Here is a 23,622-nt window from a genome sequence, read left to right as displayed (position 1 = left end):
CTCATGACCTAGGAAACACAAGTTCGCCGTCTCCACGCCGGAGGAGACGTGTTGGGGCCGGGTTCGGCCCTCGTGAACTCTGACCCAAGTATCTGAGTTTCTCTTTCCGGGACAAGATGGCGCCGTCCACGCCACTCCTGACAGGTGAGTTCTGAACGAGCGAGGGACTATTTCTTTAGAGCAGAGTTTTTTCTGTCTTTGACCTTGGGCACCACACGAGAAGCCTTGGCGTCAGATCCGCCTTTTTTTGTGGATTGCGGTAGAGCCGGAGGGCCTTTTGGATTTCTTGATGTAGCGTGGCAATCGGAAGTTAGGCCCTAGCATCGAGGGTCCAGCATCCCGCCCCCCGCTTTTGCCCATCCATCATTCTTTCCTAACACTTCAGGTTCTACGGGAATAGCGAAAGGGGCGTAAGAACAGAGTGCCAGTGGAATTTGTTAACCTGGGTCTGCAATACCGGTGGTACTCTAACGCTTACCAGGTGACAGGCCCTGTTGACAGTGTGAAGTCATTTAACTCTGTAAAAGGAAAGTCTGTTAATACTAGAGTAACCGCGCATGTTAAATACACCGAAATTTAACTAATGACAAATCCTATTCTCTTTGCTTTAATGCAGTTTGTGGGACTGAGTGGAGCTGTGCTAGTGTAAGTTTTAAGTAGATGAGAGTGTGGTCTAGAGGAGTAGCAATGAGCATTACAAAGTAGCAACATTAGAACATTATGTGATTCCTGAGGTTTTGAAGCCGAGGCATAGTTTATAATGTTACAGAAGATAATAAACTTTCTCTTAGATAATATCGGCGATGACTCTGGATTAGAGTAGTGGCTGGAGTCTCATATATGAGCTTCTAGTAAGGAGAGGGGAGTTGGGAGAGAAAAGAAGGCTTAAATTAAGTTACCAATAACTTAACATGTAGAGGAAAAAGAAGCCATTGAGGAAAGGGGTTACTTCCCCCTGAGACTTGAAAGGAACCTTAAAAAACTTTTGCACCTTTTGCCATTCTGCATTTGGAGATCTTTGTTGTCAGTGTTAAGCACCAGGCTCATTCATATTCAGTGTGGCTACCACAGTTCTTTCATCAAACGTTTGTCAAATACTGACTGATTTGTTAGATACCTTGCCAGGCAGGTACTGCCTAAAAGCATAATTACCTAACTAAATGAATTTATTTCTCTAATTTCACAAAGGTAGCCTGTATGTTACTTACAATTTAGGAATGCTGAATGCTTTTTTGAACTTTAAAAATTAATACATTTTTGTATGTAATCATTTTATCTTTTCCCTTTTAAAATCCTTATAGTAACTGCTTACAGGGTAAATTCTTTGCTGTTGAGCACAGCATGTGGAACCCTTTATAATCTTTTGAATAGCTCTTGTCATTCATTTTACTCCTTGCAACCTCATCCTATTTTGTTCTTCATCAATATTGAACTTTAAAACCCTTGAGCCACGTGTTTCCTTAGTCTAACACTATCCTCTTTCTCTTGATTTGGCTGACTTCTTTTTATCTTTTTAATTTTATTTTAGACGTCATTACTTTATGAAGGCTTTCCTTAATCTTCCCAGATAGTCAATCTTTCCTCAGACTGTTTTTGTACCTTGTATATACTTTTTTTTTTTCTTTTCATTCATCACATAGGATGATTATCTACTTGTTCAGATGCTTTTCTCCCCTGGTAGACTGTGAACTCCTTAATGGCAGAGACAGAGTCTTATTCATCCCTGTCTTCTCAATACCAGATACAATGCCTGGTATACAAGAGACACTAAATATTTAATGGAAAAATAAAGTAATGAAAGATAACCCCTTTATTTGTACTCAGACTAACCAAGAGTGACAGTTTTCTTACAATGCTTAAAATCAAGGACTTAAGTTAAAATCAAGAGCTTAAGAGTTATCAGTCAGTCTTCTCATTATATTCTCATATTTATAGCAGCTCAGAGAAATTAAGTGGTGAGATTCACATTACAAATTGGCAAAGTCAGAATTATATTCAATCATTCAACCCCATGTTTCATTTTTTCTTGCATTGGAACATACTGATTAATCTTTTAAACATTCTGAGAATAGGTATTTCAGTCAACAATGGATCCTTTTACTTCCAAAATCTTGTTTAAATTTATGGGATTTAGGAGTTGTTAATGGTTTTAACTTAAGATTACCTAGTAAATTGTATTAGTTATTATTTTTCACTGGAAATGACAGAAAGCTAAAACAAGTGAAAGGATTAAAAAAAAAAAAACTCATGTACCTGAAAGCTTTTACTGTTACATTCGGGTATTCTCATGACTCCAAAAATCTGTTTTTCTTCATCCCTAAGCTCTTGCTTTCTTTCAGGTTAAATTTATTCTCAGGCTAATGTTTGAACTGGGATCTCCAGGTTTACATTCAGCCAGCTCAGCAGCCCCTAAGGAAAGTGCACATCTGTGCCTGTGTTAAGGTTGGCTGTCTTTGAGTTGACTTGGCTCTTGTTCGCCATTTAATTAGTCAGATTTATTTATTTATTTTTTTAAGAGTCTTTTTTTTCCCCCATGTATTTATTTATTTTTGGATGCGCTGGGTCGTGGCTTTTCACAGGCTTTGTCTGGTTGCGGTGGCTTCTCTTGTTGCAGAGCACAGGCTCTAGGTGCCTGGGCTTCAGTAGTTGTGGCACACAGGCTTAGTTGCTCCAGGACATGTGGAATCTTCCTGAACCAGGGATTGAACCCATGTCCCATGTATTGGTCAGATCAGATCAGATCAGTCGCTCAGTCGTGTCCGACTCTTTGCGACCCCATGAATCGCAGCACGCCAGGCCTCCCTGTCCATCACCAATTCCTGGAGTTCACTCAGACTCACATCCATCAAGTCAGTGATGCCATCCAGCCATCTCATCCTCTGTCGTCCCCTTCTCCTCCTGCCCCCAATCCCTCCCAGCATCAGAGTCTTTTCCAGTGAGTCAGTTCTTCGCATGAGGTGGCCAAAGTACTGGAGTTTCAGCTTTAGCGTCATTCCTCCCAAAGAAATCCCAGGGCTGATCTCCTTCAGAATGGACTGGTTGGATCTCCTTGCAGTCCAAGGGACTCTCAAGAGTCTTCTCCAACACCACAGTTCAAAAGCATCAATTCTTCGGCGCTCAGCCTTCTTCACAGTCCAACTCTCACATCCATACATGACCACAGGAAAAACCATAGCCTTGACTAGACGAACCTTTGTTGGCAAAGTAATGTCTCTGCTTTTGAATATGCTATCTAGGTTGGTCATAACTTTCCTTCCAAGGAGTAAGCGTCTTTTAATTTCATGGCTGCAGTCACCATCTGCAGTGATTTTGGAGCCCAGAAAAATAAAGTCTGACACTGTTTCCACTGTTTCCCCATCTATTTCCCATGAAGTGATGGGACCAGATGCCATGATCTTAGTTTTCTGAATGTTGAGCTTTAAGCCAGCTTTTTCACTCTCCGCTTTCACTTTCACTTTCATCAAGAGGCTTTTGAGTTCCTCTTCACTTTCTGCCATAAGGGTGGTGTCATCTGCATATCTGAGGTTATTGATATTTCTCCCGGCAATCTTGATTCCAGCTTGTGTTTCTTCCAGCCCAGCATTTCTCATGATGTACTCTGCATAGAAGTTAAATAAACAGGGAGACAATATACAGCCTTGACGAACTCCTTTTCCTATTTGGAACCAGTCTGTTGTTCCATGTCCAGTTCTAACTGTTGCTTCCTGACCTGCATACAAATTTCTCAAGAGGCAGATCAGGTGGTCTGGTATTCCCATCTCTTTCACAATTTTCCACAGTTTATTGTGATCCACACAGTCAAAGGCTTTGGCATAGTCAATAAAGCAGAAATAGATGTTTTTCTGGAACTCTCTTGCTTTTTCCATGATCCAGCAGATGTTGGCAATTTGATCTCTGGTTCCTCTGCCTTTTCTAAAACCAGCTTGAACATCAGGAAGTTCATGTATTGGTAGGTGGATTCTTTTTGTTGTTCTCCCAGTTTTATTGAGAGAGAATTGACAGACAGCACATATAAGGTTAAGGTGTATAGCATAATGATTTGACTTCTTTCAATAAATAATTATCACAATAAGTTTCTCATATGCAATTTAAGGAAATGAAAATTTTTTCTCTTGTGATGAGAACTCTCAGGATTTTTTTTTCTGTTTGGTTTTTTAATTAATTAATTTTTAATTGAAGGATGACTGCTTTATAATATTGTGTTGGTTTCTGCCATACATCAGCATGAATCAGCCGTAGGTATACATGTGTCCCCTCCCTCCAGAACCTCCCTCCCATCTCCCACTCCATCCCACCCCTCTAGTTTGTCACAGAGCCCTGATTTGAGTTCCCCGAGTCATACAGCAAAGCCCCCCTGCTGTCTGTTTTACATATGGTAGTGTATATGTCTCCATGCTACTCTCGCCATTGGTCCCACCCCTCCCACACCTGTGACCACACATCTCTTCTCTGTCTCCATTGCTGTGGCAGGTGGATTCTTATTCACTGTGCCACCAGGGAAGTCCTAAATTAGTCAGTTTTTAATCGGATCACCAGAACCAAATTATTCTCACCCCTGGATATTTCTCAAAGGAAAACTAAGGTCTTCTGTAAAGGGGGTCCAGGATGCTTGGCCATAAAAGAACAATAACCCTTACATGAAGCTCATGTTGTTCAGTCAGCTTGCCTACTTGAGGCCATTGAGATAATCAAGATTGAGTCATTTTCCTAAATTGATATATACTTCCGTGGGTACAAGGATTGGAAATAATATGATATCACTGTATCCCAGACCTAGGGCCAATTTTCGTTGAGCCTCATAGTCTTCGCTTATTAACTCAGGCCTAGAGCAATGAATGGTACGTATCTAGAAAGGCTAGTAAGTTTTTAAAATATACTATATAGGCACAGTATTTAACATAATTATTGTTTTTAAACAGTAATTTTTTGTGGAACTTTGTTGTTTATTTGTTGCTTTAATGAAAAGAACCATTTGTATTCTTGATTTTTCTTTTTTTATAGAACATGTTGATCCTTTTTTGATTAAAGGGAAAAATCATTAAAAATAAGGAATCATGTCAATACACTATATTAAGCTATCCCCACACTTTACTCATTGTTTTACATTTAGTCACTTCCAATTAAAATGAATTCCTCATTAGAAAGTCATGTAGAAAAAAGATTGTTTCGGTTATTGAAAAGAGTTTGTTTTGAGTCCATATTTATTTTTGCTTTTATTAATTTATAATGCAGTTTATGTTCTGTTATGAACCTGATTTTGCATTTCATCTGATAAACTTTGTATATCTGTGTATTCAAATTTGTGGAAGTTGTTCAAACTGATAATACAGTTTAATATCAGTAGTATATCTTAGTGGTTCCAAAATTTTTTACAGCACTTTCTTATAGTTGTATTTCTGTGTAGGGAAATATATAATAAAATATTTGTTTTAAATAGTGGTTTACATGTATGAACAAAGCTATAATGACTCATTATGATTTTTATGATGAATATAATTGATATTTACTTCCCCTAGAATAGACATATCTACTGTAAAGCATCATGTATAAAGAAGTTGTCTAATTTAATGGGAACCAACTGTATCATTAGTGCATAAAGTAGCTTTCAGTTCGGTTCAGTCGCTCAGTCGTGTCCGACTCTTTGCGACCCCATAAATCGCAACACGCCAGGCCTACCTGTCCATCACCAACTCCCGGAATTCACCCAAACTCATGTGCATCGAGTCGATGATGCCATTCAGACATCTCATCCTCTGTCGTCTCCTTCTCCTCCTGCCCCCAATCTCTCCCACCGTCAGGGTCTTTTCCAATGAGTCACTCCTCGCATGAGGTGGCCAAATTACTGGAGTTTCAGCTTCAGCATCAGTCCTTCCAATGAACACCCAGGACTGGTCTCCTTTAGGATGGACTGGTTGGATCTCCTGCAGTCCAAGGGGCCCGCAAGAGTCTTCTCTAACACCACAGTTCAAAAGCATCAATTCTTCGGCACTCAGCTTTCTTCATAGTCCAACTCTCACATCCATACATGACCACGGGAAAAAACATAGCCTTGACTAGACGGACCTTTGTTAGCAAAGTAATATCTCTGCTTTTGAATATGCTATCTAGGTTGGACATAACTTTCCTTCCAAGGAGTAAGCGTCTTTTAATTTCATGGCTGCAATCACCATCTGCAATAATTTTAATATGTACTTTTATCTTGCAGAATATGTTTTTATCTTAGTACAGAAATTCTTGGTCAATGTGATTTTTAATTTAACACTTTTGTTCGGTATTCCCAAGCAAATCCATTCTTGCAGAATGTTGGCAGACTTTTGATTGGTTTCATTTCTTAGAATATTGTAAACGAAATATTACTGAAAAATGATGGGCTTTTAAAAAGCCTTTTTATTTTGAAGTAAATTAAGACAGGAAGTTGCAAAAAGAGTCAAGAGAGTTCCTGTGTATCCCTCACCTAACTTTCCTCAATGATAATATCTTATATAACTATAGTGTATTGTCAGAACCAGGAAATTGATACTGGTATGGTAGTATTCACTAAACTGCTGTCCTATTTGGATTTTACTTGTTTGTGCATGCATGTATTTTACCACATGTGCAGATTCATGTCACCACCACTATCAGAATATAGAACTGCTCCATCACCACAAAGGACTACTCTGTCACCCTTTTCTGGTTGGAGCCTCCATCCACCTGTAACCCTTGGCATCCACTGATCTGTTCTCTATCATGATACTTTGTCATTTCAAGAGTGTTGTATAAACGGGATCATAGACCACTGTGGATTTTTGTTTTTAAAGTGTTCTTTATTTAGAATGAGAACATATGCATGTTGAAAAGGAGTTGATTAATTTGACTCAGATTTTGCTTCTCCAGAATCATATTAAAACCAGTAATTGAAAATCACGAAAGTGAATGCTACTTGAGAAAGAAAGACATGGCACTTTTCACAGTGACTTTTCTGTCAGTGTTGCTTCCTGAGATTTTGGGTTAATCTGCGTGAAAGAGTGAGGGTTAAGTGGGAGTTTTGCTCCCTGTCTTAGTCCATTCTGGCTCCTGTAACACAAATAGCATAGATTGGGTGCACGCTCAGTTCTCAGTGGTGTTCAGCTCCTTGTGATCCCATGGACTGCAGCCGCCAGGCTCTTCTGTCCATGGAATCATCCAGGCAGGAATACTGGAGTGGTTGCCATTTCCTACTCCAAGACTGGGTGGTAGCCAACGGAAATTTATTTATTACAGTTCTGGAGGCTGGCAATTCCAAGATCAAGGCACCAGCAGATTCAGTGTCTGGTGAGCACCAGCTTCCTGGTTTATAGACAGTCATTCTACACCATGTCCTCACATGGCAAAAGAGACAGGGGAGCTCTGGGGGGCTTATTTCATGAGGGCACTAATCCCATTCATAAAGGCTCTGCCTTCTTGACCTAATTACCTCCCCAAAGCCACTCCAAATACCATTAAGAAGTAAGTTTCAGTGTATGAATTTGGGGTCGGGGTACACAGACATTCAGTCTATAGCAACTCTTTTGGGATCTTCTACTTATCTTAGTTTGGAATATAAGTATGACAGGAATTTTGTAAGAGGAAAATCTTATACTTGTAATGATTGCCCTGAATACCCTGAAAGTTCCACTGCTGTGGCAGAAGGCTACCTTCTTGGGTTCTGAGGTACAGCTGCCAGTTTAGTATAACATACAAAACCTTTGAATTTTCATCAGGTCAACATTGGGTTGGTAATAACAGCAGAATCAACAGATACAGAGGACCGAGGTCACTAGGTACAAATTCCATGAGAGCATAAGAAGTTGAGACGAGCCGGGGATGGCTTTTTTCTTTTTTGCCAATCATTTTGGGTAGAACGTGGTTTGATTGCATTCAGCATATGGCACATTTTAAAAAGTATTTGTGGCTTCATTGGGTCTGTGCTGACAATGTACCATTTTGTTTTTCTAGATGAGTGTGAGAATTCTGAGAGAGAGTGCTTAGTGAGTTAAACTGTCACTGCAGTTTGTGAGAGGGACTTCGTTAGGCTGATGGAATATTATGTAACCTAGCTATAACATGTAATCTGATAACTGTACATGCCCTAGTTTGGGAAATTCATTTTTTATTAATCCTTCAAATATTTATTAAAACCGTAATTGTAGTATTAAGAATGGTGTCTTTTCTTCTAAATCAGGGTATCATACATTGTATTGCAGCAGGTGATTGACTTGGTGACAGGAAAGAGGACAGCTTTGCCTGTGTAGTAAGAGAATTTTGACGGAATACTTGATTTTAGTCAAAGGCCAAGAATGGGACTTCTCTGACTGTCCAGTGGTTAAGACTTCGCCTTCCAGTGCAACAGGGTGCAGATTTTATCCATCCTTTGTCGGGGAGCTAAGATCCCACATGCCTTATGGCCAAAAAACCAAGACATAAAACAGAAGCAATATTATAACAAGTTCAATAAAGATTTTAAAAATGGTCCACATCCAGAAATCTTAGGAAAAAAAACAAGAAACAGTTGAGAATTTCTGATGTTAAGAATTAAACTTCATAGTTTTCAAGTCATCTAAGATAACATTTTTTGGCAGAAAATGTTTACCAAATATTAGAGATTTTTAGAATAGGTATTCATCAGTGTTTCATTCAAGGTGTAGCAATGGACTGAGCCCATTTGAAACCGTTATCTTGAGTGCGGTGATGGACTCATTTTTTAAGATCCCTAGTACAATGCATGGGTTTGGATTTATGGCAGGCCCATCCCCCTGGGCCTCTCATAGTGTCCCATGCCAGAAAAAACTGGCCCCGAACCATTGCCCAGCCTCTGCCCGTAGGCTGCAGGCACTGAAGTGGGTTGCACAGTGAAAAAAAAAAACAAAAACCCCTAATGCGTAGCACATGAAGCTGTGCAGGGGCCAGATAGAGAGCCTTGTGGGCAGTCCTATGAGGAGTTTAGGTTTTGATATGTGTAGAACTGCAGATGGTGACTGCAGCCATGAAATGAAAAGACGCTTACTCCTTGGAAGGAAAGTTATGACCAACCTAGACAGCATATTCAAAAGCAGAGACATTACTTTGCCAACAAAGGTCCGCTTAGTCAAGGCTATGGTTTTTCCTGTGGTCATGTATGGATGTGAGAGTTGGACTATAAAGAGAGCTGAGCACAGAAGAATTGATGCTTTTGAACTGTGGTGTTGAAGAAGACTCTTGAGAGTCCCTTGGACTGCAAGGAGATCCAACCAGTCCATCCTAAAGGAGGTCGGTCCTGGGTGTTCATTGGAAGGACTGATGTTGAAGCTGAAACTCCAATGTTTTGGCCACCCGTTGTAAAGAGCTGACTCATTGGAAAAGACCCTGATGCTGGGAAAGATTGAGGGCAGGAGAAGAAGGGGACGACAGAGGATGAGATGGTTGGATGGCATCACGGACTCAATGGACATGGGTTTGGGTGAACTCCGGGAGTTGGTGATGGACAGGGAGGCCTGGTGTGCTGCAGTTCATAGGGTCACAAAGAGTCGAACACGACTGAGCGACTGAACTGAACTGAACTGATATGTAGAACACTTTGCTAGACTCCATTCTGTTCAAGGGCAAGTTAGCCACAACAGTTTGGCAATTCAGTTTAGTATATGAGGAAACATGGTATCCAGTTGTATACTTGTGAATGTAGACAAGAAACTTATCATTCAGGTATGTGTTTACTCAACTTTTTTCTCATTTTTCCACTAGAATGAAAGCTCCGTTGAGTACATGGATTGTTTGTCACTGGTTCTTTTACTTTCATTCTAACTTCAAAGCATTTACTTTGAAAAGTAAATAGCAATTCTCAATATCTGAAAATTGAGCTAGTTAATCTATAGGCAGAAAATCAGTGTTATGAGAACTGTCCCTTGGGAAGGGAGAAGAAATGGGGATCAGATTTGGAGCCCGAGTGGCCCTTGGGTACCAGCTTTGCTGCTGAAGAGTGGGAGATTTGGAAATAGCTGGTAGAAAAGGAAGCAGGTGCACTTCAGTAAAACCTTTTCTTCAGGTGTGTACTGATGCTGCTAGCAAGAATTCTAGCTGATACAATAGTAACTCATCACCAAGTTCTGTCAGTTTTCTGTCTTGAATATTGAATGCTGATTCTCCACTTTGCATTTCTACTGCCTGGCCCTAGTCCAAGGTTTTTGTCTTGTTTTTGCCATGCTGCACAGCTTGCAGGATCATAGTTCCCTGACCAAGGATCAAACCCGGGCCCATAGCAGTAGAAACACAAGCGTCCGTAACCACTGGACCACCAGAGAATCACCCGGTTTCTGTATCTCTCTTGCGGGGCTCCTGCAAACCATCTTGAGCAGTCTCTTCACGCTCTGTCAGTCTCTTCACGCCCTCTCACTGCCTTCTGGGTCTCTGTCTACACTGTGTCAGGTTGACCTTTTCAAATTGCAAATCTGGTTTTAAAAATCTGCCTAAAACTTCTTTGAATTTTCCCGTGGTTCTTCGGCTCCAGTCCAGTGTTGCCTAACCTAGGCCCCGGGATCCTGTTTGGTCCGAGCTCTGTTTTCTTCTCTAGATCCATCTCCTTCCAGCCACACAGGCCTTCTTTTCGTTCCTGCGATGCTGTCATCTCTCCTGCCATGGAGCGTCTGTATCTGTTACTGTTACTCCTTGCTTGTTAACTGCTATTTTATCTTTCATATCAGCACACAAATCACTAGTCAAGGATGCTTTTCCTATCCTTCGATTTTTAGATTGAAACTCCGAATTATTCACTGTAGTAGCCTCTTCTGTCTTTCCTTTGTAGCACCAAATGCAGTTACAGATTTCCATCTATTTGACTAATTATTTGATCAGTGAGGTCAGGGACAAGAGTGATTTTCCTCCCTATTGTATCTGTAGTACTCAACATGAGAGGTAGTTTTTTTTTTTTTTTTCCTCTGTAAACATTTGTTGAATGAATGGATCATTTTGTTTGGTTCAGCTTTATAAGCTTCTAATTCAGCCATTTAAAACAAAGTAGAATCTAGTCCTGTAGATGGTTTTGCTTATTTAATCTTGAACTTTGTTCCCACCTAATTTTTTAGGACATTAGTGTTGTTGAGGGTGTCAGTGTCTCATGCTACTTATTCTCTTAGTTTAAGAAATTGTGACTATATTAATAGTGCTTTGTTATTGTTTTTTTTTTAAATAACTTTGCATGAATTTATACTGTATTTTCATGTTATTATTTTACATAAAGTACACAGTGTTCTAAAGTTTTCATTTTGTTGAGTAGGGCACAGACTTGAGGTAGTAATGAATCTAAGGTTCCACAGCCAGGTAGGAACTGAGGTCTGCCTTTGAGTTCATGTCCTCTCTGTTACAGTACAACTACTTTTCACAGGTGACAGTCACAATTTTGAGCTTTTATTTATAAAACTTAATTGAAATAGTAAGCTGATACAAAGATTTAATTTAGACTCAGCTTCTAGTTCTGTTTCCAGCAGCTATACATTTTGAAAATGTGATTACAAAATAATGTGAAAACATAATACTAAGATCACTTTTTTCCCATTTGAATGAAAGGATGTAAGTATGAATGTTATATTTCAATGTGCATGCATAGATTTCTTGTAAAATAGATAAAAGTGGGTTTATTGAAGTAATCTCCTCAGAGACTAAATGAGTATGCTCTGCAGAAAAAAAAAAAAGAATAATATTGATTGTCTTAGTCAGTTTGCATGTGTGCCCACTAAATTGATTCATTCGTGTCCGGTTCTGTGCAACACTATGGACTGCAGCCTGCCAGATTCCTCTGTCCATGGGATTCTCAGGCAGGAATACTAGAATGGGTTGCCATGCCCTCCTCCAGGGGATCTTTCTGATCCAGGGATCGAACCTGCATGTCTTATGTCTCCTGCATTGTCAGGCAGGTTCTTTGCTACTAGCGCCAACTGGGAAGCCCCTTGGTCAGTTTAGGCTGTTATAACAAAGCGCCGCATACTAGGTAACTTGTAAACAACAGGAGATAGAATTCTAGAGGCTGGAAGTCTGAGCCCGGGGTGCAGCATGGTCAGGTGCTGGTAAGAACCCTCTTCTTGTTTGTTGTCTGCCAGTGTATTGTAGCCTCACATATCCTCTGTGTTTTTCTTAAAAGGGTACTAATCCTATTCATGAGGAATCCACTTTTGTGATCTAATAACCCTCTGAAAGGCTCCACGATCAAGTACCATCACATTGGAGTTAGGGTTTCAACATGAGCCTTTTGTGGTTACACAAACATTCAACTCATTGCATTACCTATTTATTTCCCAGCAGTTAAATGATCTTATGCAGAAGAGCAAGAAAAATGTACCCATTTAATGCTGATGTTAATAGTTCTATGAAATATTTAGTGATTTTCTTAGTATTTTGATTGGAAACTTTTCGCTTTTTTAAACATTTGTGAAGACTGAATATTTATTAACAAAGTAATGGTGATTCTTTCCCTTTTTTTCCTTTAGTCCGAGGATCAGAAGGGCTGTACATGGTAAATGGACCACCACATTTTACAGAAAGCACAGTGTTCCCAAGGTATGGTTTTATTTTGTTGAGTAATGTTATAGAGAACAAAAAAAAGAACAGATAAGCTAGTTTCTTGGGACATATCACATAATGTTAACAGAAGATGGGAAGAATGCATATTCTCTATCAAAAAAAATGACCTTTAGATTTGAAAACAGTAGCTTGAGTACATTTAAAAGGTCTAGACAACAGTGTAATTTAGTTCATGCCTGAGGCTTAGAGGAATGGGGAGAAACTTGTGAATGTGATAGCCAGACCACTGCCTATCATCTCCATTAAATTACAGCCTGAGGGGGTTTTGCTAAACTGTGATAGGAGTCAACCTGAAAGAGTTCCTGCCAACCTTAGAGAAAACAATTTGAGGATTAAGGAGAATAATGACCAAAAATTAAGGCATGTCAAGTATATAAATATTCCCTCCAAAATCTTTCTCCTTCCAAATATTTTTGGTCAGTGTTAGACATTGATGGGATCCTATTCATTACTTTGAAAACTGATAAAAAAAAATCAAGCATTTATGTTACTTCCTGTACAAACTTTTTCAGAGAAACCAAACTGTTGATGAAGAAAACTTCTCTATAGAGCAGTAGTAAACCCAGAAGGAAGATTGGGCTTAGATAATCACTATTTCTTTATCGTAAAGAAGTCATGTATCAGTGGTTCTCAAGCTTTTGCATGCCTCAGAATCATCTGAAGAGCTTGTTAAAAAAAACACACACAGGATACTGTTGCCTCTTTAGGTTTTCTGATTCAGTAAATCTGGGGCAGGACCCCAAGAATAAGAATTTTTAAGTTCTCAGTTAATGCTGATGCTTCAAGTCTAGAGACAACACTTTGAGAACAGCTGATATAGGCAAATGATCATCGAAAGATGCTGAAACTGTTAGATGAACTGTTGATAGGGAACTTTATAATCAGACTGTCATCGTCTGACTCTATTGATGATTTTTTTTATGAGCTCCAGTTCTCTAAAACTTTGTTACAGAAAATACGGGCCAAAGGTCAACTGTATTAGCAACACCTTGAGTCAGTGCAGAAATGTAACATCTCAGGCCCTACTCAGTTTACTGAATCAAAATCTGTAGTTTAACCAGGTCCTCAGTAATTTGTATGCAAATTAATATTTGAAAAGTACCACTTTAGAAAATGAGTCTGGATTAAAGCTTTTGTGCTGCACTTCACTGGGATGTGCAGTCCCAAGGCAGCAGGACTGAGGGAGAAATGGAAATGAGAAAAGGAAGTGAAAGGAAACATAGAATAGGATACACTGAGCTGACCACCAGTTCACAAAATCCACCCGGGTTGCTTGGTCATGCAAATCTCTCCAGTGAGGTTGTATAAAACCACTGTGCCTTCGAACAACCTATTGTTAAGAGGATGGGTACAGAATTGACTGCAGCCAGAGTCTCTTTTGATCTGTTTGGGCTGAATCTGAGTGCCAGTGCTCCTCTTCCTGCTACTGCAGTAGGTGTAATGGAAGCCATGCTGAAATGTGGCCCTCATTCCTGAAGAGTCTGAGACAACCAGTGGTGTTAAGGAGATGAGGTGGCCATGTCTTCCTTGAATGGCTGGCGCCTGGGAGCAGGAAGGATTCACTGGATCTGAGGAGGCGCATAGTGAGTCCAGTACAATCTCAGCATCACTAAGAGTAGAACAAGGAGACAGTGCATGTCTCTTGGTGAGTTGCAATAGGAACAATGTAGTATTTACCTTCTATGAAGATTTTTAAAAACCTGCTTCTAGTCAGGCTTTTAGATCTGGGCATTGTGTGATTACAGAAACACAAATGTCATCATCAGATGAATTAATGCAAAGATAGTGCCCTGTTTAGAAGGGGTGTACTGGTGAGTTCTCAGTGTGTTGTTATTTGACAATTCAAATATTTATTAGCTACAAAATTCTGATCTGATGTTGTGACTACATGTATGGACATTACTGAACACACACACACACACACACACACACACATTTCTTTATGGGTCTTCATTATCTCTGGGAGATGTGCTCACAGTGGCCATCTCCTTTTGAGAGATACAGTGCTTAAAGTTTTCATCATTTGATAGAAGATTGCCAAGAAGTCCAAGTTCCACAGGTTAGTTTTTGTACAGAATCCTGCATCCATATTTATTTAATGTGAATATCCTCTTCTGGTTGTTAATACTTTCTCTGCACAGGAGAAATTGATGGAAGATCTTTGTCTTTTAAATCCAGGGGCACTTGTTGGCTACTTGAGGATATTGTACCCACCATTGTTTTGTTACGCTGGTAGTTTGGGAAATTCTTTACAAAGCTGTGTTGAAATCCTTCAGCTGTCTCAGGATAAGGACTGACAGCTGGTAACTTCCACATTGTTGTTTGTTTTTAGTTGCTAAATCCTGTCCGACTCCTTTGTGACTACATGGAATAGCCCCACCAGGCTCCTCTGTCCATGGGATTTCCCAGGCAAGGATACTGAAGTGGGTTGCCATTTCCTTCTCCAGGGGATCTTCCTGACCCAGGGGTCAGACCCAGGTCTCCTGCATTGCAGACGGATTCTTTACCACTAAACCACCTGGGAACTCCTAGTTTCCACATATACTTACTTTTTTGGGTTTTCAGACAAACTAGTTATTCACCCCAAAGGGCTCTCTTTCTTACTTAAGATTGATCTGTTGGTATAAAAATTGATTTCCAGTTTACTTTATAGTGGTGGTCAATGCTACATTTTAAGAGGGAAAGTATTTTGGACAAACTAAAGCATGTTAGAATTATTTTCTAAAATTTATGTAAGTTCTTAGTCACTAAATTAGTAAGATTGTGGATTTTTGATAAGATTTTTTTAATAATGTTTATTAATTTAAGCTTTTTTTTTCCTTGTCATTTTTCAGAGAATCTGGGAAAAATTGCAAAGCCTATACCTTTAGTAAGGATGGGACCTTGTTTGCCTGGGGCAATGGAGAAAAGTTAGTGTTTATTTATATAACTTTTTTTGTATATGTCATGAATATAAAACGTAATTGTTTTATTTGAATAACATGTATTTGGATGTCATTTATAAACTCCATCTTTATAGTCTTGGTACAATTAGGTATTATCTCCAGTATAACATTCACAGAACATCTCCAAAGTTGTTAGTTTCTATTTATGTGTCAAACTTGTTTGAGTTCTCTAGTTTCTTAGAATTAAAAAGGAACATATGAAAAGGGGCTATTAATTTAATGCCAGCAGTTTGTTTTAAGTGGTGCTCCAAGTTACTGGTTAGGGTTTCTTGAGTTCTGCATTAATACTTAGAGAGTAGTTCTCTTTGCTGCTTTATCTTAGATACTTTATATTTTTGCTGTTAAACTACTTAACAGCTGTATTTATTGCTATTTTGTTGTAGATAACAGCGTGTCATTAAGTATAAGTTATTCAGAAATATGTTTGGTATAGTCTATATTACATAAAATAATCAGATTATAAAATTGGTTTTAAGAAAAATAAGTATTTAGATTTCAGTGTCATAATTTCACTCAGAAAACTAATCCTTTTCCATTTTCCATAGTCACTGTATTTTAATTACTAGAACCAGGAAAAATGCCCGAGTATTTGTTGCTTGATTTAAAGTTATTTTAGTGTTGTTGTGTTTAGCCAGATACAATAGCTTAGATTTTTAAGGGGGAAAAACGATTACATGAGTTTGAAAAGTGCATTTTAAATGTTTCTTACACCATGGTAATATATTCTCGGGTCTTTCGACTATCAGGTCAAGTTGGATTAAACATATGATTTTTAAAAGTGCTAGAAAGATTGTGTTGAGTTAGTTGATTCACTTCTACAACTATAAGTAGCTGGTAGGATTCACTTTTATAATTAAAAATGTTCATTAGTATTTTTTTGTAAGTTACTAAATACAATCAACAAACTACTACTCTCAAATTATTAATAATGTAATTATATTGGGTCTTATTCACAATGTTAACAGTCTTAGTCTCAAAAGAAAGGATGCACTTTCAACTTATTTCTTTAGGTATAACCTGTTGGGTTGTATTGTTTTTAAATCCATATTTTAGTTTGTACTATTTGGGTAATAAGTTGATAGAAATTTACTATCTGATAGGATATACCATATATCTTTTCATTGCCTATTATCTTTTTGATGTATCCTTTATTCTGATAACTTAGAGTTTATTAAGTAAATTTATTTTCACTTTGGCAATTATCATTAATTATTTTATATGTCATATCTCCTCTTTGCTTTCTGTTGAGTTCAACTCAGTTCTTTTACTATGTCCCCACATGTTGTGTCCATTCATCTTTTTAATATATTTTTTCATACCTTGCTCTAGTATTTATTTCCTTAAGGTGCTACAGCCACAGCAATACATATTGTTCCTGGGTCGAGAGAAACAGATGTAGAGTATTGATTGTAGTCTTTGCTGAGTCCATGGTTAATTAAGTCAGAAGCTATAGCTGATTTTTCCTTAAATATATGCATATAAAATATACACCCTTCATTAAACTAAGAATAACTTCAAAGTTTATTAACAACAACAGAAAACTTCATGTAATTCTAAAATATGTAATTTACAGTAAATTGTAAAGAATCTACCGTTGTAAGCATGTATATCTGTGTGTTTAAGCAGTTTTTGCTTATCCTAACCCAGTGTTCTCAAACTTGAGTTGAATAAAATAACTTAAGGAATTTCTGCAGTGAGAAGGAATATCTTTTTTTTTTTTTTTTAATCCTAAGGACTACACAAGAGCAAGTCAGGCCAAACAGGTTTCAAAGCCTTGATCTGGCATTTATTAGTAGTATGATCTTGGGCAAATCATCAAATCATATCACTTTTTTTTCCCCTAACCTTCAGTTTTACCATTTGTAAAATGGAGATGTTAATATCTATTTTATGAGATTGTTGTGAAGATTAAATGAGAAAATGTACATAAAGTGGTTAAAACAGAACATAGTACGTAGAAAATATTCCAAAAAAAAGGAAACTGCTTTTTTAATATACGGTTATTGTCATTTTTGTCTTTATTGTATCATGATAATTCTTATAGTAGTGTCTTTTGGAGAATGCTTCTGAGATTTTAATAGACATCAAAACTCTCCTTGATGATTTCCCCAGATGCTCAGTTTCCATTTACTCAAATTAAAAAATACACTTTTTGTTTTCTCTTGAATTTGATATTCCTTTGCTTGTCTGGGTTTGCACTGTGTTCACTCAAAGGCCTGTTATTTGTTTTTGGCTAAAGGTGGTATCATCTATTGTGTCTTCCTGGAAATTCTATTTTAATTCCCAGCTGCTGCTGCTGCTGCTACTAAGTCGCTTCAGTCGTGTCCGACTCTGTGCGACCCCATAGACGGCAGCCCACCAGGCTCCCCCGTCCATGGGATTCTCCAGGCAAGAACACTGGAGTGGGTTGCCGTTTCCTTCGCCAATGCATGAAAGTGAAAAGTGAAAGTAAAGTCGCTCAGTCGTGTCTGACTCTTAGTAATTCCCAGCACCAGCCTTTAATAGGGGCCTTTTGGTAAAACATATTCTTTTTTATGTTAGAGTATTTATTGGATATTTTCTAGAACTAACTGAAAATTGATCTTTATGAAAAATGAACACTTCAGAGTGATCTGTATTTAAAAAGAAGTATGAATGTTTTGGATAGTGCTGACTATTGTGAAACAGTATTTCATTGCTGAAGTAATTTCTTTTGAAACCAGAATAAATGTTATCAGTGTCACTAAAAAGGGACTGCTGCACTCCTTCGACCTTCCAAAGGCAGTTTGCCTTGAGTTCTCACCAAAAAACACTGTCCTGGCAACATGGCAGCCTTACACTGGTAAGTATATTCCAATTGTAAAAATATTCTGATAGGACCAATGCAATTCAGTGGGGGAAGAAAGAGAAGGTTATAACCTTATAGGAAAATAATTAATCTTTATAATACTAAGCAGTGTTTAAGAATATTTTTAATCAACAATGAATCTTGCATTCCCCAAATACAGTGTACTTTAAATGATTTCAAGTTAGAAGATTTGTCATGAGATAGAGGAAAAGAAAAAGCTCAAGGGAAAATTTATAAAGTAAATAATTACTGGATAAAGAAGATCTCAAAATTAAGAAGAATAATGAACTTTAAGATGAAATGTTTTATATAAGCATAAAGAGGAAGTACAGTAGACACATCATCTAAGAAATGTGGATGGTATGACAGAGTAGGAAATGGTGTGCCATTTTCTGGAACAAGTAAAGATCTAATATACTTTATATGAGCATTTTATGTAACTGCTTTGTAGATGAGTGATAAAATATTGGGCACTGGTATAGAGCTTATTTTTAAAAGCATTTTGTAATAATGTGAATATTGTTGAATAAATATATGTTAAGTTCAGTTTAGTTCAGTTCAGTCGCTCAGTCGTGTCCGACTCTTTGTGACCCCATGAACCGCAGCATGCCAGGCCTCCCTGTCCATCACCAACTCCCGGAGTTCACTCAGACTCAGGTCCATCGAGTCGGTGATGCCATCCAGCCATCTCATCCTCTGTTGTCCCCTTCTCCTCCTGCCCCCAATCCCTCCCAGCATCAGTTAGTAGTTCATTATAGGGTTATAAACCTTCTGAGTTTGTTCTTCCAAGAGGCATAGACTGTAATGAATCTTAGTTTTCCAAGTAAGTAAACAAGAATTGGAGAATCAGTTGAGAACTATGAGTGGTTTTATGTAACTTTTTTCATGCGTGTGACTTATAGACACAGCTTTCATAAGACAGTTTAATCTGTTTAACAGCAAACCACATCAGACTTAACAAACAAGAAATCTCGTAAGTATTTTTAAAAACTGTAGTAACTGACTCATTTCAGAAATACTGAACTTCTCAAACAGCTGTCATATCGTCATGGCTTTAGGAATGGGCGATTAAATCTATAACTTAAGTTAGAGGGGAAAATTGATTTAAAGCATCTCTTACCTGATCTTTATAATCTTGTTGAAATTTTTTCTAAGAATGAAATCTTTTTACTGGTGTTAGGAGACAGTTAACTGCAAAAAAAATTTATTTTTATGGCAGCTTCTAAAGATGATGCAGCTGGGATACCCAATCTGCAACTTTATGATGTGAAAACTGGAACATGTTTGAAGTCCTTCATTCAGAAAAAAATGCAAAATTGGTAAATAAGTGCTTTAAAATATTAGTTATTTTTAAATATTTTAAATATATTTTTTGCATATTATTTGTTTTTCTGGTATAATTTAGAATATAACTTGTCAGATCAAAATCCAGATCTTTAAGGATTTTGTATGTGGAAATATAATAGAGTAAGATCTTGATCTTTGTTTATAAGTATTCTTCCTTAAATGGTAAACAGTATCATAAACTTTAACATGCTATAGTTATATTCTTGCTCTTCATTGTAGGTGTCCTTCCTGGTCAGAAGATGAAACGCTTTGTGCCCGAAATGTTAACAATGAAGTTCACTTTTTTGAAAACAACAACTTTAGTATGGAAAGATTTATGAAATAATTGTATTATTTACTATAAATGTGTACAGTTTTTATTGCCTTATATGGCATCATATGGTTCTCCTAAATCCTGTTTTTATGTTAACAACAGTTGCTGTTACAGGAATTCATTTGAGTAACTCAAGTCTAAATGCTAGTAAAATGTTATAACACAAATATACTATTTTATAATAAGTTTTTACCATCTAATTACTACTAAATTAATATATTTGAATAGCTCTTACTGAGTTTAGTTGCTATTGAAATTCTGTGATATGAATTTTTAAAATATTGTGTAGAATTTCAAACACGAAAGTAGACACCTAGTCCCAGTAATCATCAGCCTGTTGCCAGTCCTTCTTCATCCAGGCATCTATTCACCTATCATCTCTCTTACTCTGCTTAAGCAAATCATAAACATCATATAATTTTACCTGTAAATATTTCAGTAAGGTAGTCATAATACTGTTATCACAGATTATAAAATATCTGGTCAGTTTCAAATTTCTAATAATTGCAAAATGTAATTTTTTTAATACTTAAGATCTAGATAATGTCTTTCATATTACAGTTGATATATATATATAAGTTTCTTTAAATATAGATTTCCTCTCTATTCTTTTTTCCCCTTGCAGTTTATTATTTTAGAAACAAGGTTACTTGTATTATATATCTTCCCATAATTTAAGTTTTGCTCTTGTATCCTATTCTGTAATTTACCATATTCATCTATTTCCTGTAAATAACTATTTGAATCTAGAGTTGGTCAGTTTCAAGTTCTTTTTGGGAGATATGAGGGCAAGACTACATCATCATAAGGCAGTATTTTTTTTTTTATCAAGAAGCACCTAATGTCTCATTGTCTTTAATTTTGTACAGTTAATTGGCATTAATATTCAGTGCCTTGATCCATTATTTTATGAGTGGTTAGAAATTGCTGATATTAAAGTTTCCCTCCTCATCTCATTTGTTAGTTTATACTACCACTATAAAGAGAATTCCCTTTTCTACTATTTGGTTACCTAGTGTTACTTTTTATATCGGAAAGGCAAGATAAATATTCTTTTCGTTTATCACTTTTAACGAAATGAATTCTTTCACTAGCAACTAGATCCCTTAGACAAGTTAGCCTCCCCCCAACCTAATAAACATATATGATTAATCCATTTTAAAAATTATTTTTATTAATGCTTAAATTGTCCTGTCATTGGTCTTTAATGACTTCTTTGCTGTATGGTGGGACAAGTCATTCTAGGGTTATCTTGTTTATTTCTTGCTATATACCTATAATCAGCCAATTCTGTAGTACACTCTGCTCTCTTTTGGTGGAAAATGGTATTTAGAGACTACAGTCTGGGTGTAGAGGATTTTCTTTGCTACTGTGTTGATTGATCATTGTTTCTACTCCTTTTTTTCTTCTTTCTTAGCTTTCATCTGTATTGTTTTTTTGCTAACACTGAGAATCTGGTTCTCTGGGCTACCAGGGGAGATAGTTTGAGAATAGTACATCCATATAATTATTTATTTGCTTTGTTCTACTGGACCACATAGTGTTTTAAGAATAGCAGTACCAGCAATATAACACCAATAACATGATTACTGAAAAATACTTTAAAGGAGAAATTTTGTAGCTCCTTTTGTCCTTAGAGCATTCTGTTGGTGACTGAACACTTTTCAGTACAGACAGTCCCCAACTTGGATAGTTTGGCTTATCTTTTTTGACTTTATACTAAAATGAAAGCGATATATATTCAGTAGAAATTGTACTTTGAGTGTTGATCTTTCCCTGGGCTAGAGATACGTGGTATGATACATGATGTTGGGCAGCAGCAGTGAGCCACAGCTCCCAGTCAGCCACCTGATCACAAGGGTCAACAACTGATACACTTACAGCTATTCTGGACTCTTACAGCCATTATGTTATTCATTTTTAGTTCAGTATTCAATGGATTACATGAGAGATCCAACATTTTATTATAAAATCAGCATTGTGTTTAATGATTTTGCTCAACTATAGACTAACGTTAAGTGTTCTGAGCACATTTAGGGTAGTCTAACATAAGCGATGCATCAGGTGTGCATTTTCAGCTTATGATATTTTCAACTTAAAATGGGTTTATCAGGACATAACCATGTTGTAAGTTGAGAAAGTAAAATGGGAATTAGAAACTGTTCACATGTACCAGAGATGGTGTGCAGGCTGATTTTGATAGCATCCACACAATCATTTAGCTGTACCCTTCAATTTCCTGCTTTTGAGACTTAACCTGTTCCCGCTGATTTGGGGTTAGCTTGCTTATTTATCTTACTTGCCACTTCATGAGCATGCTGAAAGGAGGGGGCTGCCAGTTTAGCAGCTGGATATGCTACTTTTGAACAGCTGTTGATCTCATATTTGAACAAAGGGCGAGTAATAGCTCTTGATCCCATTGACCATGAGAGCAGTAGTGTTGATAACATGGTTTCTTACTGCCTGGCACAGAGGAATCATTCAACAAATATCTAGCCATTGTTATTGTTACTATTGTTGTGATTAACATTGTTATGGATCTGTGTATCATGTTAGTTACGGAATTTTCATATCCACATTCTACAGTAGCAAGCTAGAGTCATCTTTCCCATCAGATGGGCTCTAAGACAACATTAGTTCAGAGGTTTAAGGGAAGAGAATAGATACCTATTTAATACCTACTTTGTGCCTGGCACTGTGTACTAGGAATTAAGTATGTGATTCTCTTACTTGGCGAAGGTCATACAGTTAGTAGTGTCTGAGTAAGAATTCAAGCATAGGTCCATCTGGCTCTCACCCCATGCTTTTTCTACTGTGTAGCTCTGCCTGGCCTACATGAGACTACATTTTGTGTATAGTTACATTAACCTTTTATGATGTATTCAGAATTTGACACATATCAATTACCTTTTGCTCATTAACCTAACACCATTTACTTTTTTTTTTAGACACAATTGCAAATAAATTGCATTTGAAAAAAATTAATGATTTTGTGTTATCACCTGGACCCCAACCGTACAAGGTAATTGCTAATGTTTTTGTTTGTTCATGTGGAATGGTATGAGATTAAGCCTTTTCCTAGTTTTTGGTGACTTTAAAGACATGTCCATCTTAGTTTATATGCTTCAAAAAATTAAGTGTTTACTTATGTCTGTGTATCTTAGGTGGCTGTCTATGTTCCAGGAAGTAAGGGTGCACCTTCATTTGTTAGATTATATCAGTACCCCAACTTTGATGAGCCTCATGCAGCTTTAGCCAATAAAAGTTTCTTTAAGGCTGATAAGGTCACAATGCTATGGAATAAAAAAGGTATGAGAAATATCTTTTTATCTCCCATTTTGTTTATCAAGCATTAATTTAGACTTATATTCCTGTGTGTATAGAAAAAGGAAAAATTACCAGTGTTTATTTATTGAAAATTTACATATGGCCTGTTACACTTTTTAATGCTTTTCTTATCAACATTAGGTTAATTTATGTTTTAAACCTAATTAAAGTTTTTATCCTTTTAGCTACTGCTGTGTTGGTAATAGCTAGTACAGATGTTGACAAGACAGGAGCTTCCTACTATGGGGAACAGACGCTGCACTACATTGCAACAAATGGAGAAAGTGCTGTGGTGCAATTACGTGAGTGCTCCAGTA

General features: G+C 37.3%; 1 protein-coding gene and 1 non-coding gene across 2 annotated transcripts in view; both read left to right on the top strand.

Moving 5' to 3' along the window:
* Positions 1–14: 14 nt before the first annotated feature.
* Positions 15–23,622, top strand: part of EIF2A (eukaryotic translation initiation factor 2A) — a 41,836-nt gene continuing 18,228 nt past the window's right edge. Inside the window, exons 1-9 of the mRNA XM_061418972.1 lie at positions 15–144; positions 12,453–12,522; positions 15,381–15,455; positions 18,194–18,312; positions 19,538–19,637; positions 19,885–19,967; positions 22,927–23,000; positions 23,143–23,287; positions 23,491–23,607. Coding sequence (XP_061274956.1) covers positions 117–144; positions 12,453–12,522; positions 15,381–15,455; positions 18,194–18,312; positions 19,538–19,637; positions 19,885–19,967; positions 22,927–23,000; positions 23,143–23,287; positions 23,491–23,607 — 811 coding nt within the window. The 5' untranslated portion in view covers positions 15–116. The remainder of the gene's footprint in view (positions 145–12,452; positions 12,523–15,380; positions 15,456–18,193; positions 18,313–19,537; positions 19,638–19,884; positions 19,968–22,926; positions 23,001–23,142; positions 23,288–23,490; positions 23,608–23,622) is intronic.
* Positions 8,721–8,852, top strand: LOC133255301 (small nucleolar RNA SNORA42/SNORA80 family). The gene has a single exon (XR_009738919.1). It is a non-coding gene; the product is annotated as a small nucleolar RNA SNORA42/SNORA80 family (small nucleolar RNA).

This window comes from Bos javanicus, chromosome 1 (genome assembly GCF_032452875.1).
Source record: "Bos javanicus breed banteng chromosome 1, ARS-OSU_banteng_1.0, whole genome shotgun sequence".
Taxonomy (NCBI): Eukaryota; Metazoa; Chordata; class Mammalia; order Artiodactyla; family Bovidae; genus Bos; species Bos javanicus.
Note: the sequence above shows the minus strand (reverse complement) of the source record. Positions and strands in the feature narration are given on the sequence as shown.